The 16,892-nt window shown below is 41.4% G+C and overlaps 1 protein-coding gene and 1 pseudogene across 5 annotated transcripts in view; both read left to right on the top strand.

Annotated features, from left to right (window-relative positions):
- Positions 1-16,892, top strand: part of CTTNBP2 (cortactin binding protein 2) — a 156,459-nt gene that overhangs the window by 124,435 nt on the left and 15,132 nt on the right. For all 4 annotated transcript variants that reach the window (XM_082399966.1, XM_082399964.1, XM_082399965.1 and 1 more), the window contains 4 exons: positions 4,808-4,894; positions 4,972-5,071; positions 14,968-15,120; positions 15,292-15,479. In XM_082399966.1, the coding sequence (XP_082256092.1) occupies positions 4,808-4,894; positions 4,972-5,071; positions 14,968-15,120; positions 15,292-15,479 (528 nt within the window). The remainder of the gene's footprint in view (positions 1-4,807; positions 4,895-4,971; positions 5,072-14,967; positions 15,121-15,291; positions 15,480-16,892) is intronic.
- Positions 2,747-4,788, top strand: LOC309632510 (hypoxanthine-guanine phosphoribosyltransferase pseudogene; annotated as a pseudogene). Its single transcript has one exon. The product of its transcript is annotated as a hypoxanthine-guanine phosphoribosyltransferase pseudogene (transcript).

Here is a 16,892-nt window from a genome sequence, read left to right as displayed (position 1 = left end):
CAAGAATCTAGAAAAAAATTTCACTAACTTTAGGGGCAAGAGAGTGTTGGGTTTACTTTATTTGAGGCCTACCTGAGATTTAGTAGGAAAGCACTTTTATCTTTCTCTTACCATCTTACCAATGATTCAAAGAAGCAAGATTTACAGCAGTTAGAAAATTGGGCATGTATCCTTTACTGCCTCTGCTTTTTGCTGCACCATGATATTATCCTCAACCCCCTGTCAACACAGGTCCTTCCACAGCCATTCAGAGTTTGGATCCAAGAAATCCCTGAGCAGGAAGTCGGCGGGCTTTGGTGAGACCGTGCTGCATCCAGGAAGTATATTATATCAGCACTCTCGGTGGGACGGGTACCAGAGCATCCTGCTTCCGGTACTGCAGTTCATCTCATGCATTTGTCCACCAAGGCGGACAGCAGGAGTTCCGTCCACTGCAGCCAGTGCTGGATCCTGGAGTTTAACTAGAAATTATAGACACCAGCCCGCCATTTGTCCAGTGACCTAAGGCAGGAATTCAGCTGGAAAATCAGTGGGCAGCGAGTAAAATCAGTGATGGTCCACGCATCCTGCTTTACTGCAGAATTCTTCCTGTGGTTTCAAAGGATATGAATACCAATGGCAAGTTAACATTATACCTATGGAAGAATACTGCAGAACAGAACAGAGTTATCCTTCTGAAAACTCAGAAGAACACAGGTTAAAAATAACTTAAAGAGCAAAGAAGTTTGGAAAATTATGTTCATTCTCTAGAGAATGCAAGGAGATAGACTATGAAAGCAGGGCAAGAAAGCCATGATAGAGTGCAGGCTAAGCTTAAAAGGAAGAGTGTTGGAAAGGAGACGGATGAAGCAAGGAACTATAAGAACAACTAAAAATGCAATGGCATCATTAAAATTGTCCTTAAGATCATAGAGAGCAAAAGTGAGATGGTAAATGAATGTTCCATTCAGGGTTATGAAAGACTAACGTGAGGAGTTCACTCCCAGAATGCAGAAGAGAAGGACAGAGAGAGAGAAATGAAGAGATAAGGGGACAGATGTCCTTACAGAGAACAGCAAGGGAACTTAAGCCTTGTAGGTGTTCCTTAGAATTAGAACTAGAAGAGGAGAAATTAACAAAAACATAACGGAAGAAAAATTTCCCAAGCCAAAAAAAGTTTGTGCATATCAAAAGGATTTACCATATTGCATTTAAAATTGGGAGAAAGAGGCCCTAACTAGATAAATCTGGGCAACATTTTTTAATGAAAAGTATAATCTGTGTATCCCCAAGCTTCCCCATCACATAGGTACAAATGAGAACATATTATTCTTTAATAATTCTTCTTTAATAATAACTTAGCCCTGAAGTCTTATGGCTCTATGGCCTCACTGTCTAAGAAGTAGAACCTCAACTGAACTTTTTAGGATACTATCTCTCCCATGTCTCTGGAAGAGGCCGTGTCCCAGTCTTGGTCCTGGCCGGCATCTCTACCGTTGCTTGGCTCACAGATTCTCAGTACCACGGAAAACAGCCCAGACCAGCCACTGCTGAGTTCATCCTGTGGCTTTAGGATCCTGACGTTCCTCAGGCAGCTACAGCCACTGTCATGTGTCTTCCAGCCACGACTCTCCGTGTTGCTGCCCTACCCCCAGTGTGAATCCAGCTCTTACCTTTTTCATTGAAGGCTTAGCAATGGTGGAATAATATTTAAACTCAGAGAAAATCACTGGTGGCTACCAGATAAGTTGTCTTTCAGAGCCTAAAACCCAGTCCCAAGTGCAACATCAAGGGACCCCTTTAAGAATCACTTCCCTCCTTAGCTCATTTTCAGACACCCAGTGGTCAAGACTAGTTTTCTTCCACTTTCTAGGAGTTCCTCTAAGTTTATGTCATAGTCTCCTGGGAGGCCAAAGCTCAGGTCTTAAAGTCCCCAGGTAAGGAAGCAGTTCCCTCTTCCTTCCATGCTAAGGGCTTTCCCTCAAGCCTTCCTTTCATATCTCAGAACCTGCCTTTTCCTGTAAGGAGCCAGGGGCATAGTCACTGTGTTCGTAGAAGTCTACTCCGGCTACCCTCAAGGATGTGCCCTTCCCCTGTTATGTAAAAGGGACAAACCCATCAGAGCACAGCAGAGAAACAATAGGACAAAGATATACATGTTCTTACATTGTCCCATTCCAAATTATAAAGAGGGAACAGACCCTGTTGTGTCTAACACTTCTCTAAGTATGGGTGGCTCAATCCTCATATATGAGCTTCGTCAACTGTACTCGTTAGGTAGGTGCTACACCTGCACAGGTGCTTTTCTGCAAGACCTTTCCAAGAAGAAAGCTTCTCCCCAGCATGTGGGCTGGGAGTGGGAACTCAGCCCTGGGATCATGGAGGTGGGAGGCTGACCTCCCCTCCACATTTTACTCCAAACGTCACAGCCCTTGACATACATAAAAGGGCATGGCTTTCTGTCCCAGCACCCACTACATCTCCACATGTTCTTAGGCGAGATATCCTTATTCATGAGGATGAAGATTTTTTTAAAACCCTGTAGGCTTCCAGGCAAGAGATTTTCATTTTCACAAAGTAAAAGTATCAGTCAGTCTCTACCTAGATTTCTGGAATTCAGTGCTTCCAGAAGAATGGGATCACATAGTTGATACAAGAATTGAATACTCATGAAGATGTCTTTTATGCAAAAAGTCAACACAAAGATATCCTCTGATATACAATAGCTGTAAGAAGATTACACCCCTGTATCCTTCTTAAAAACCAAATACAGGCGCCTGGGCTTTGAGCGGCGGCGGCGGCGAAGAGCGCTCGGGCGGACCACTCTGCTTTCCTGCGCGGCGCCGCCTCCTGTTCGGCCCCGCCGGCTTCTCCTCCCCAGACTGCCCTCAGCCCGCGCGCCAGCCGGCTCTATTATGGCAACCCGCAGCCCCAGCGTCGTGGTTAATGATGATGAACCAGGTTATGACCTAGCTGTATGTTGTATACCTAATCATTTATGCTGAGGATCTGGAAAAGGTGTTTATTCCTCATGGACTAATTATGGACAGGACTGAACGGCTGGCTCGAGATGTGATGAAGGAGATGGGAGGCCATCACATCGTGGCCCTCTGTGTGCTCAAGGGGGGCTATAAATTCTTTGCTGACCTGCTGGATTACATCAAAGCACTGAAGAGAAATAGTGACAGATCTATACCTATGACTGTAGATTTTATTAGACTGAAGAGCTACCGTAATGACCAGTCAACAGGTGACATAAAAGTAATTGGTGGAGATGATCTCTCAACTTTAACTGGAAAGAATGTCTTGATTGTTGAAGATATAATTGACACTGGCAAAACAATGCAAACCTCGCTTTCCTTGGTCAAGCAGAATAATCCAAAGATGCTCAAGGTTACAAGCTTGCCTGTTAAAAGGACCCCTCAGAGTGTTGCATATAGACCAGACTTTGTTGGATTTGAAATTCCAGACAAGTTTGTTGTAGGATATGCCCTTGACTATAATGACTACTTCAAGGATTTGAATCATGTTTGTGTCATTAGCGAAACTGGAAAAGCAAAATACAAAGCCTAAGATGAGGGTTCAAGTTGAGTTTGGAAACATCTGGAGTCCCAGTGAATCACCAGGAAAATTATCAGATGTTCTAGTTCTGTGGCCAGCTGCTTAGTAGAGCTTGTTACATGTATCTTCTAAGAATTTCATCCGTTTTGTATTTTAGAAAGGTCAGTTGCTGCATTCCCGAACTCTTTATTTGCACTATGAGCCTATAGACTATCAGTTCCCTTTGGGTAGATTGTTGTTTGACTTGTGAATGAAAAATCTCTTAAACCACACCACTATTGAATGAAAATATTGAAATTGTATCTGTAAGAAACATTGAAAGAGAAAAATATATTAGTTTTTTAATTGGTATTTTAATTTTTATATATTCAGGAAAAAACAGAAGTGATTGAATATTGTTAATTATACCACTGTGTGTTTAGAAAAGAAGCAGTCAGTTTCATATCAGTGACACCATTTAGAGGTATCGTTATGTCGGATAAACCATATGTCCTGGAGTTATTTTAGTAGGTTTCAGAAGTATTAACTGTATTTTCCCGCTTGTTCAGATTATTTCTGGCGAATCTTTGTCAACAGTTCCTTTTAAATACAGGTCAATAAGTTCTAAAAACCTACCACTTTTTGAAGTCTTCAATGTAAAAATCCTTAAAATAAAGGCTGTCTCTTTAAAAGAAAAAAAGAAAAAAAAACAAATACACACACATCAACTATGCAGAGAAAAAAACTGGAAGGAAACATAAAAATATTTACAGTGGTTGCTTCAGTGATTTCTATTCTTCTTTATTTTTCTTTGTATTTTCCAAAATTTCCTGAAAAACATTCATTGCTATTTTAACCTCTGAAAAGTAAAATATGCATTGGGAAAATTCAAATTAAAGAGCATCTGTAAGGGATAATAAAGAAAAAAATTATGGAACATCTTGCAGAGGACAAAAACATGCTAGGAATTGTGTTCCCAGCTAATATACTGAACCTCAGTGTAGAAAATGGAGGGGGAAGGAGTATGCTCTTTAAAACAATGCCATCTCTTGCTATAAATATGTAAGTACTATATAAAATGTAAAATACTATATAAATAATATGTTTGCCAGTGTTTCACCTTAAAATGAAAGACTTCACATGCCCAATGAATGAAGCTAACCCCTAAAATAATATTTTTAATCTTTTGAAAGGCTGGTGACAATCAGAAAGGAAATTCTACACTTGTGTACCACTTTTTTCCCTTCATAGCATTTTTACCTAAGGTTTCTTCTTGTTTTGTTAATAGGTCGAGCAATATCATAATGTCATTTTCCACGGCCCAGAAGGAAGCTTGCAAGACTACATAGCCCATCAGCTTGCACTCTGCATGAAGGTAGGGATCACTCACGTACCCTCTCCTTTTCTTTGAAAACACAAAAGCATATAGAACTAATCACTCTCTTATCACAGCACAGACAAATGGCTGCAGGAGTCCCCTGTGAAATAGTGAGAGCTGAAGTGGATACTGGTTTCTCCAAGGACCAGCTAGTAGATCTGTTCATCAGTAGCGGTAAGACCATCTCAGCAAACTGAATTGTGATAACCGAAAGGCATGCCCTTCAAGTAAGCCGTCATACGGAAATAAATGTTGTTGCTTGGGGATAAATTTAAGTTGACTTTTCAGTTACGGAGCAGCTGTGGGATGAAAACTGGGAACCCAGGTGAGCACTTGCAAAAAATTATTTTCATGTACGTACCATTGCATCTATTGCACATCCTATATTTTTCTTCTTTTGTTTATAAATTATCTGTTGGGAGCATACTACGTAACTGGCACTAGAGGATACCAAGGGAGGGGGTGGTGGGAGCAGTCCACCTTAGCAGAACTAAGCATTGCGTTATTGGTACAGTTAAAAATTGCACAGTGATAATAAGGAGATAGGTTTTTGTTTTTTTTGTTTTTTTTTAAATTATTTATTTATTTATTTATTTATTTATTTATTTATTTATTTTGGGCTGTGTTGGGTCTTCGTTTCTGTGCGAGGGCTTTCTCTAGTTGCGGCAAGCGGGGGCCGCTCTTCATCGCGGTGCGCGGGCCTCTCATTATCGCGGCCTCTCTTGTTGCGGAGCACAGGCTCCAGATGCGCAGGCTCAGTAGTTGTGGCTCACGGGCCTAGTTGCTCCGCGGCATGTGGGATCTTCCCAGACCAGGGCTCGAACCCGCGTCCCCTGCACTGGCAGGCAGACTCCCAACCACTGCGCCACCAGCGAAGCCCCAGGAGATAGGTTTTTAGTAAATATTATTATTATTCATAGATTCTGTACAGCGAAAGCACCCCTATTGCTGCACCTGGGGTGCACTGCTTTCTCCACGTCATTCTTAGTATGCCATTGACTGGCACTTTGCTAAACACATGACATGCATTAATTAACTCATTTAATCTCCACAACAGCCCTATGCAAGTTGGTATTATCTCCATTTCAAAGGTGAGGAAACAGGCATAGATAGTTTCAGTAACTTACCACAACTACGTAGTGGCAGAACCGTGATTAAACATGTTTATTAATATAAAGTTTTCATAAATTTTCTATCTTAGGCTCCAGAGCATAACACCCCAAGCTTCAGCACAGGTGGAGTTAGTGTAATTCTGCATAGTATATAGCATGACTAGTGAAATAAAACTGAAATGGACCAACCTCTGGTCTCCAGAGGCTCCAAACCACAGGGACCCTGGGGAGCGGGTGAAGGAGGGAGCTGTGAGCTGGGTGAAGGGTGAGTTGAAATGTGAATTCAGGTCTCTTTTTTAGGGAGAGGGGTGATTCTTATCTCTGGAGCTGTGATCAAGGGAGATACCTTGTGGCTGGGACAGCTGGTGACCAGGTTGAGGAAGAGGGAAATTACCAGGAGTTCCTAAGTCAAGAAATAAACTTAGGAGGCAGATTTAGAGGGGAACTGAGGAATCCACAAGCCTAGAAGCACATTCTGGGGACAAGAAAATCCCACCAGAATCTGAATGTTGCTCTAGTACTCAGGCCAGTCTTTGGCCAGAAACTAGTGAGAGTAAGCTACAGAGAAAAGCTGTTTTCTCTGATGATGATACTAACAATAGCTAATGTTTATTAAGCTTTGACTCTGTAAACACCCTGATTTATAAACCCTTGAGACAAGAGGTTAAGTACCCTGCAGTGAGGACGCAGCAGAGTAGGACTCAAACTAGGCATTCCGGCTCCTCAGCCTGACCCGACTCACTGCCCACCGCTGCTCCTCAAAAACTCACCTGCCAAAATTTTTTTTTCTCCCCTTAGTTTTATAACAAAAGCCCCCTATGGTTTTCAACGTTCAGTCTTGCTTCATTTCAAAGTTAGAAGTTAAAATATTGTGCTCTCACCCTATCAGAGTAGATTAGCAATTAGACTGAATTCTGCTCTAAACTTAGAGAGCTAGAAAAAAAAAAATCTGAGAACAGTGAATTAGGTCAAGAAGGATGCGAAGGTGACCAACTCAGCATTTCTGAATCCTTGGGGAGCATCTTCTTAGAAAGAACTCTTCTTCCTAATTTCTCAGTTTGGTGAGTCTCTTGGCACCCCACACTTGGAACTCAGGTCTCCCTGGCAGACTTGAAAACCTAAACGCCCACGGGTGCCAAAAAGCCACCTTAAGGGGTGAAGCAGGCTGGTTGGGGCTGGAGGAGGGGAAGCCTCTCTCCGTCGCCATGAGGGCAGCAGCTCCGAGCTGCGAGCAGCTGAGTGTAGACTCAGTGACGTGCGGTCCTGTGACTTGGAAGAAGAAGCCAGACATCCTGGTTTTTAAGTGAACATTTGGGAGGTTGTTCTTTCAATGTTTCAATGTTTTCAACTGTCTTAATTTTTAAGCCATGTTAGGACCATCTAGAACCCCCAGGTCCTCTGAGTCATGGACCCCTCACTCCTGTCCCACAGCCAGTCCATGGTCATGTCCTGCCAAATGGATCTCAGTGTGCCTTTTTCATCCATCCCCATTGGTACCATCCCACTTTATGCCTCCTTTTACTATATTTTGTCTACTTTCCTGTAAGTGGCTGCTCTGCCTACCTCTTGCGCTCCCTGAACATCCTTCACAGACCACCAGAGCCCTGATTAAAAGCGCTCTGTGATTCTTGACTCCCATATGCCCCAGTCACCCACTGAACTACGTCAGTCCCATTCAGGGTCTTCCATTCTAGGACATTGATCCACTTAATTTGCTTATCGGACCCTTTTTAATTTAATTTAATTTAATTTAATTTTTTGAGATATAATTGAGATACAACATAGAGTAAGTTCAAGGTATACAATTCGTTGATTTGATATACTTCTATATTGCAAAATGATTACCACTGTAGCATTAGCTAACATCTCCATCACGTCACATAATTACCATTCCTTTCTTACAGTGAGAACATTTAATATTTACTCTTAGCAACTTTCAAGTATACAATAGATACAGTATTAACCGCTGAAACTTATTCGACTTACAGCTGAAAGTTTGTACCCTGTGAATGACATCTCATTTCCCTCACCCTCCAGCCCCTGACAACCACCATTCTACTCTGTTTCATCAGTTTGGCTTTTTTAGATTCTACATAAAAGTGATATCACGCAGTATTTGTCCTTCTCTGTCTGACTTATCTCACTTAACATAATGCCCTCAAGGTCCATCCATGTTGTTGCAAATGGCAGGATTTCCTTTTTTCTCATGGCTGAATGACATTACATTGTATATGTATGCCACATTTTCTTTATCCATTCATCTCTTGATGGATAGTTAGATTGTTTCCGTATTTTGGCTCTTGTGAATTATGTTGCAATGAACACAGGTGTGGGGATAATCTCTTTAAGATCCTGATTTCATTTGCTTGGGATATATACCCAGAAGTGGGATTGCTGGATCATATGGTAGTTCTATTTTTTGTTTTTTGAGGACCCTCCATACTGTTTTTCTTAGTGGCTGCACCAATTTATATTCCCACCAACATTGTGAAAGGGTTCCCTTTCCTACACATTCCCACCAACATTTGTTAACTCTTATTGATGATAGCCATTCTAACAGTTATGAAGTGATATTTCATTGTGGTTTTGATTTGCATTTCGCTGATCATTTAGTGATGTTGAACCTGTTTTCCTGTACCTGTTGGTCATTTGTATATCTTCTTTGGAATATCTGACCCTTTTTAAAAATAGGTATCTAAGCTCCAGCAGAATACAGTATTTCTTCCTCACATGTCCTTTGCTTTCCCACTCTCCATGTCTTTGTTTATGCTGCAGCTTTCATCTAGAATTACTCTAAAATTTCACCTAGAATAAGCACACAAACTGCCCCCCCCCCCATAACTACTGCATGGCAGGTACTATGTAAAGTACTGTGTTGTACAGGACTGGTTAAAATAGACATGGAAGCCCCTGTTTAAATACTCTGAGGACACCCCCAAATGAAGGCTTGTCTGATCCCTCCAGGTATGCCAGCTACCTCTAATGAACAGCAGTAGGCTTTGTTTACCTCTGTGCCCCACCTAACTATAGTTCAAGGCGGTGAGGGTATTATTTGGGCTTTTGTGTTGGCCCACACACGTTATGAGCTCCTTGAAGGCTAGTAATGTAGCTTATTCTTCCATTTCACCTTGTACACTGATTGCCAATAATTACTTGTTGAATGAGTGGATGAACCTGATACAAGAAGTAACATGCACAAAGAAAAAGGGAATGTTAATCATATTTAGTTGTCAGCAAGTGGAAGAACTTGCTTACAGTGGAGGTAGGAAGAAGTAAGATTAGAGAGTGCAGAAGTTGTTGAGACAGTAGTTGATGATAGGGCATAAAAATAGAGTGAATTGGATTTGAAAAAGGAAGTTTTCAAATGACAGACTGAGGCCAAAAAATCTCCACTCTACTCTCTTATGTAAGAAATAGTGTAGCATCTCCAAATATTAAAGGATTTTTATTCTGTATTTGGCTCAGTAATTTATATGTGTGAAATCCCTCTTTCTTTTTTTAATAACAAAAGTAAGACATAAACACAAGATTCACCTGCTAAGACCTTGAGTGCAGTTACCCAAGTTAGCAAGTGGAGCTTATCATAGATCCCTCATTTGGCTTATTCCCCACGTCTGGTCAGTCCTGAGTTCTTTTGAATCTGCTTCCTATATCTCATCTCCACCTCCTGCTCTCCAGTCCCCCTACCACCTATCATTTCTTGCTCAAGGGCCTATGGAGGCCTCATCACTAACCCTTCTTATTTCCTCTGCTCTCGCTCCTTCCACAAGCCCTCTGCAGGTTTCCAGAGGGCTTACCCTAGAATAAAAAACTGCTCATGACAATCTCCTGCTGTTATACTCCAGTGGCTCCAGAATAAACGCTGAAGGTCTCTGAATGTTATGTCAGGAACATTACCGTCTGGCTTTGGACCTTTCCCTTGCTGCTGTCCATCCTCATCTTCTAAAACTCCATCCACCGTCACCATCATTTTCATAGCAGTAGGCCCCACTGCTGCTGACTGGTGGCCAATGAAAAGATCATGGAGAATGGAGAACGTACACTTTGAGTACATGGGGACACCAGAAGCTTCTGAGCAGTGCCAGGGAATCACAAGTGAGCCAGAGGGAAGGATCTAGGGATGGTGTGGTGTCACTTCTTTTGTAGTGCAGAAAGCCCCTAGCAGGGAATTTTCTTTTGGTCAAAGGGTGATGGAAAAGGACAGAATATAGAGAAGGCTGAGATCTGGATCAGAGAAAAGGAGTTTCTAGGCTGTTCCACTTAAGCTTTTAGAATAATTAGAGGACAGGAATTATGTATCAGCTACCGTTTTGCTTTTTTTTTTTTTTACGAAGAAAGTAAACTGATAAAATCATATGACTACCAAGTGAGGAATATACTGATTCATAAGGTGTTCTAAACTTATTCCTGGTTTCTAACTTTATTTCCTCAAAAAAAAATAAGAGATTTAAACTACTTACATTTAGCTGGAGGTTAGAATGTTGAACTTTCATCTTCCAATGGGCGTAGCACATACATTACCTTATATGTTCCTCTCTACGACTCTGTAGAAGAAAGCCAGTGAAAAGAAACACAGAGAATGAATAAAAGAAGTGTATGAGTGAAAAAATACAAGAAGGAAGAGTAGCAGATTTTTTTAAAAATAAGCAGCTTTAAGAATCGAAAACTTATATGAAGACTAAAATGGTACCAGTGAAGAAAAGAATGTAGAACAGAAGATCAGTTCAAAAAGAATGGCGTAGCACTTATGCAAGCAATGGGTATTTTGTGTTTATTTTAAAATAACATCTTCCTTCTCATATTGACTTTTGTGAGAGACCATCACATCACATGGCTCCATTATTTGGTTAGGAGGGTCTGAACGTGTATTAGAATTGGGTCATATTTCTCCTCAGTATAAGGTATTGAGTTAGGCTAGCAAGACAGATACTTTTTAAAATTACATGTGACAGTGGTAGTAAAAAAAAAAAAAAAAAAAAAATTAAACACTAGATTGGTATTTTAAAATAATACTTAGGATTCCTGAGAGGACTTTCTACTTAAGAAGTAATAAAGATAGAATTACTGTAATAATATGTAATTGACGTCTACATAATTGAGTTTCCTCCTTGGACCCTGCGTTACTGGAGGCTCTTTGGAGGTCTGTCCCTTGCTTCTCATCTGGACTCAGAGCGTCATCGCTGCAGAGCCTTGTTTTAAGTGGACAGTGTAAAAGATGGGCTGCTTCCATCCCCAAAGAGGAGATTATGGACTTGGGGTCACCTTAGACATAAAGGAGTTTGGATTTAACTATAAATGTGATATGTTCATTATTTTTAAGCCAATGAGTCTTGCTCTAGAACTAGCTATCCAGAACTTTTAATACAAGGGTATGCAAAGCTGGACTATAGCCCTGAGCCTAGCCAAGGGGGTGTCTGATTAAGATTACTAACCTTTGGAGAGGGGCAGAGCTGACATATCTATAAAGCTGGAAGCAGGGAAGAATAAGGGTAGATTAGTTTCAGAAATAGGGCTTTGAATTAGCATGGGGCAAAGGGAATCCAAATGGCTGACTTTCCAACAATAGGCCGAAAGGAATCTCCAGCTATAACATGGGGTGAGTGGCCATCTTATGTCTCCATGAACCCTGATCAGAGGCTGAATAATCCTTCAAACCCAAAGGTGGAATGAGTTTCTGTTTCTATGGTTGGTTAATATTTTAGAATTGAAACCATGTTAAATAACTTGAACTAGACATGCTATTTCACAACTAAAATGAAATTTACATTTGGACCAACTTGCTTTAGGATGTTGAACTTAAGTGGTCAGATGGAGAAGCAGATGTTACTGAAAAAATTGAACATATGAGGCCAGCAGCGTTGAAGACAAAGCTTTTCACCAAAAAAACCCAGTCTGTTTGACCCTTGATTGGTACCTCAGAAGAGACCAAGATGAACAAAGATGAGGTGGAAACCCAACCCAACTGTTATGAACAGCACCCCACACCCCTTTTGTCTAGGACACAAGCTGTCCATTAAATGTGGGATTAATTAAGTCACTGACAATACAGTCCTTGCTTGTGGACTCAGGAGAATGAGTTTGTGTCTCTTTCCAAGAGACCTCCTGCAATCCTATAAACTCGTTTATTTCCAGCCTGAATCCTCCCTTGCTGCCTCCATCCTTTCGTCCCAGCGCCTGCCGGGCATCTCAAGAGCGATGCCTCACTCATCACCCAGGACTGAAGCATAACCCGTCACCACCTCCCCTGCCTCAAGTGTGCTCCTGCTCATGTGCTCTCCGTCTCCATTCACTGCATGGCCTCTTCTCCGGTGGGAACTTCTGAGTCGTCTCTGCTATTCCCTCTCCGCCCCTCTCTCAAGACATCAGCCACTGAGCTTTGCTCACTCCATCTCAGACTGGCCTTTTGTTCTGTGCCTGGGCCCTGGATGAGCCTCCTGTTACCTCTTGTCCCCCCCTCAGCAGTAAGAGCCCGTAGATGTGTCTTCTTGTTTCTTCGCTCTCCTGTCAATTCTTCACACCAGAGTGAGATCTCAAAGCAGGAGTCAAATCCTGTTTATCCCCTCCTTAAAGACTTCCACTGATCCCCAGAGCTGGTAGTTACTCCCTTCTGACATGACATCCTGGGCCTTCTACTTTTCATTTGTGGCTGGGTTCTGAGACTTCATATCAGCAAGTCTTACCCTGGCTACACATAAAATGCCAATGCCCCAGGCCCAGCACTGACCAACTACATCACAACCTCTGGGGTTGGATCCCTGGTGACTGTAATGTGTAGCCCAGAGTGAGGACACAGCCTGCTGCCCTACTGCCCACAGATGGGGCTCCTGGCTTCCATTCCACTGATGTGGCTCTGTACCCAAGCTCCCAGCCTGTGCTGACTAGACACATGTATCAGCTTTGAGCTGTCTGTCATGCCACTCTTGCAACTAGTCTCACCTTGGTTTGAAGCCCTGGTCCCTTCTAGGACTGAGCTCTGCCTGGCCTCCATTCTTCTGCCTATGCCATTTCTTAAACCTAGAAAGCCTTCTTCTGATCTGTCAAGATGCCATTCCGCGTAACGGGTCCAGTTTAAAATGCCACATCCCCCCAGTTGGAATCAGTCATCTTCAGCATGCCGTAGTGCTTAGCATTGTGTGTACAGCAAGGGGGCACTGGAAAACATTTGTTGAGATGCAATTACATGTTCCTGCAGACACGTTCTAGCTGGAACTAGACATACACTTAACACAAATCAAGGCAAAACTGGAGACCTTCAGTCCTTAGTTACAGAAAAGCAGATACATAGACCAGCCTGGTCTGGTTTTGTTGTTGTTGCTGGGTTTTGTTTTGTTTTTTTAAATCACTGGGTATAAAAGATTTGTTAGTTTATCATTGTTGTTTTAAAAAACTAGGTTTATCATACTTCATAACAAACATATTTTTGAAATAACACTTGAACCTGAGAAGCATAGAACTGTAGCACTCTTTACTAAATAGCTCTGTGGAAGGGGACGCAGCACACGCCAGACACTAGTGTAATAGCCCCAACAAATACAACTCAGTGGAGAGGTGGCTGGCTTTGTTTCCTGTCTTCTAGTTTTTAAAGCTTTATAGCATCCAGAAGAGCTATTTCAATCTCAGAAGAGATTCATTTACAGGGACTTCTTTTGAAAGTGAAAATGTATTTGTGTCTATAGTAACTAGGAGGTGGAATAGAATATAATGTACTATCATAAGTGTTTGTAAAAAGTGGAATACTTGACAAAATCACTCTCAAGTATTTTAATCTTTTTTGCAAGGTTAACTTAGCTAGGACTAGGGCATCTTAGAATCCTCTAAAATATTAAAAAGTGATTTTAATTTTTTATTCATTGGTATATAGGAAGTATTATTTATAAATAAATAAATAAATATATATATATATATATGTGTGTGTGTGTGTGTATATATTTCAACTACAATATTAACAACATTTGACTGCTTTCCAGGTGCCCAGGCACTGTTTCGGTTACATTTTATCCACTGACTTGTCTTCTACATATAATAGCAATCTTCCATTTACTTTCCATCTTTCACTTTGGGTTGACATGCAGTTCAGCCCCCCGTCTTTAGTGTGAGGACCCCTAAAATAAGACTCACAAGTCCAAGATCGCAGTCCTTCCTTAACACTATTTCTGAAACCTGAGTCAAATCTCTTTAACCTCTCTGAGATCTGTAAAATGGAAGGAGGGATCTGCTGGCCCCTGAGGTCCTGTCTCCATAATTTTATGAATATTTTACATATGTGTAATTTAAAGATCATTTAAGGATTTTAACATTTTGTATTCTGAAATATCCATCTATAAAATACATACTGCCTATTTTTACAGATCAATGAATAATTTAAAATAAAATTGTCATTTAACCACTGACCGGGTCACAAAATAGAACATTCCCAGCTTCCAGAATGGGCCCATGTGCCCCACCCCTGTTCACAAACCCTTCCTTCTGGAGGTAACCACTAGTCTATCTTCTGTGATAATCATTTCTTTGCTTTTTAAAAATAGTTTTACTATCTATGAATCCCTAAATTATAAGGTTAGTGTTGCCCCTTTTTGAACTTCAAATGATGGCATCATATTGTGTGTAGCCTTTTGTGATTTGTTTCTTAATATATTGTTTGTGACAAGTCTTCATGCGGTTGCTTGTAGCTGTAATTTGTTCACTTTCATATCCGTTGTATGAATATACTCCTATCTAGTCTATTGTTGGTAGAGATTTGAGTTGATTCCATTTGGAATCTGTTGTGGAACTAATGTTGGATCATTGTGTGTGTGTATCTTCAACTGTATTCAGTAATGCCAAACTGTTTTCCAGAATCCTATACTCTCCCAGCAATGTCAGAGCATTGTGTCATGTTTTTGCTAACACTTAAATCTTTGCCAGTTTGTATAGGTTTTTGTAAAATCTTTAATCACTGAATTTCCTTTTTGACCACAGCATGTCTGATCCCAGTGAAACAATCTCCTGCTAACAAGAAAATCATCATCATCTTAGAGAATTTGGAAAAATCTTCATTGTCTGAGTTACTGGGGGACTTTTTGGGACCTCTGGAAAATCGCAGCACTGAAAGCCCCTGTAGTTTCCAAAAAGGTAAAGATGGTGGAGAGACCATGCTGAGAAGCAGACTGCTTTGAGATCCTTCTCATCTTTCTGTTTCACAGAGCACATGTTATGCTTCATGGTCGTCTTTCTTTCACTTATTTGAACTTGTCCCCTATTGTGGCTTGCTGAGGTTGGACTGCTGCTTTTGGTTTGTTTCAGGAAACGGAACGTCTGAATGTTATTACTTCCACGAGAACTGCTTTTTGTTGGGAACCATTGCCAAGGCCTGTCTCCAAGGCTCCGACTTGCTGGTGCAACAGCATTTCCGCTGGGTCCAGCTGCGGTGGGATGGCGAGCCCATGCAGGGGCTGCTGCAGAGGTTCCTAAGGAGGAAAGTCGTGAATAAGGTAACAAACCACAGGCACGGCCTAATGCTGGGAGAGGGGCCTTTAGTGTCAGGCGACCCAGGCTTGAGCTGTACCACTTACTGTGTGGCTTCCAGCAAGTAAAATTTGGGGATATGCAAGGGTTAAATAGGATAATGCATGTAAAACCCATAGCAATTTCTGGACTACATTAAGTATTTTAAAAAGCAAATAGGTTTTACTTTTTTTATGAACTATTCTCGAGGAGTCTCTCCAAATTCTAAATGCTGTGGGAAACAAGATTAGAAAATTAATCACTCTTCTTAAGGAAAAGCTACTGCTTCCTTGGAGCCTTCAGTATCCATCACTCAAGCCAGTTTTAATATTTGTTACAGTGCGCTATTAAAAAGTCACATGGAAAAAATTAGAAATCTCTATCTGTTGACAGATTTTCAAGAATAATAATCACTTCTAGTGATTTTTCAGAATAATAAAATATTCTGTATTCTATCAAGATAACAAAATTAATTCAGTGCTGACCAACTGGAGTATATCACTATTTAATATTCATAAATTGGGCCAGTAGCTGAGTGTCTGGGTGGACTTGAAATAAAAGAGCTCGATTTAGCAAGATTTTATCATTTAATCCTGCACAGTTGGGCCACACTTGGAGGACAGGATCTTCATTGTATCAGCACAGGATTTTAAGCTGTAGGTAACACAACACCCCACTGCTAGCTGCTTCACACACACACAAAAAGGCTTTTTTCCCTTGTATAACCAGATGCCTTGCAGTAGGTGTTGATGATGTCCATTCACACCTTTGTGATGTCAGGTCCCAGGTCTGGGTGAGTCTCTTGGCCTCCCTTCAGGATTGCAGGACTTTGGGCATCACGCCCTCACACAAACTTGTTCATAGGCAGGAAGCAGGATGTTGTGCAGAGAGGGAACTTCGGCTTCCTTTGTCTCCTCCTTATCAGGGGGAAAGAATCTTTTTCTGAAACTCCCAGAAAGAAGATTTCCCCGTAATGGTTCATTAACCAGACTGGTTTCATGCACACCTCTCCGCCAGAGACCTTGGCTAGAATTACCTTCCCAAGGCCAAAGCTCTCCACCAAGTTCCTGAACAAAATTCAGTGTCTGTTATGTTAGAGTGTGTGAACGTACATGCATTTGTGGAGTTGGGGCCGTGGGAGGCGGGTGGAGGGAGAAGTGTGGGATGGGAATGCCTTTGGTAATTCAGTCAACAGTGCCTGCTAGTGGTGATTTGCATTAGTATCTGAAATTCCTAACTGAATCAGAAATCCTCTGTCCCAAGCTCTGCTAAAGTCAGTTGCCTGGTCGTAAATATATTCTTTTGACCAAAGCACGTCTATTATATGACCTCAACCAGTAGGAAGAAAGGTGAGGCAAAGACAGTCATAGGTATACAGCTTTTCAGATTATTGATACTTC

The sequence above is a fragment of the Balaenoptera borealis genome (genome assembly GCF_965194805.1).
Source record: "Balaenoptera borealis genome assembly, chromosome: 7".
Taxonomy (NCBI): Eukaryota; Metazoa; Chordata; class Mammalia; order Artiodactyla; family Balaenopteridae; genus Balaenoptera; species Balaenoptera borealis.
This window is presented reverse-complemented; position numbering and strand designations above follow the sequence as displayed.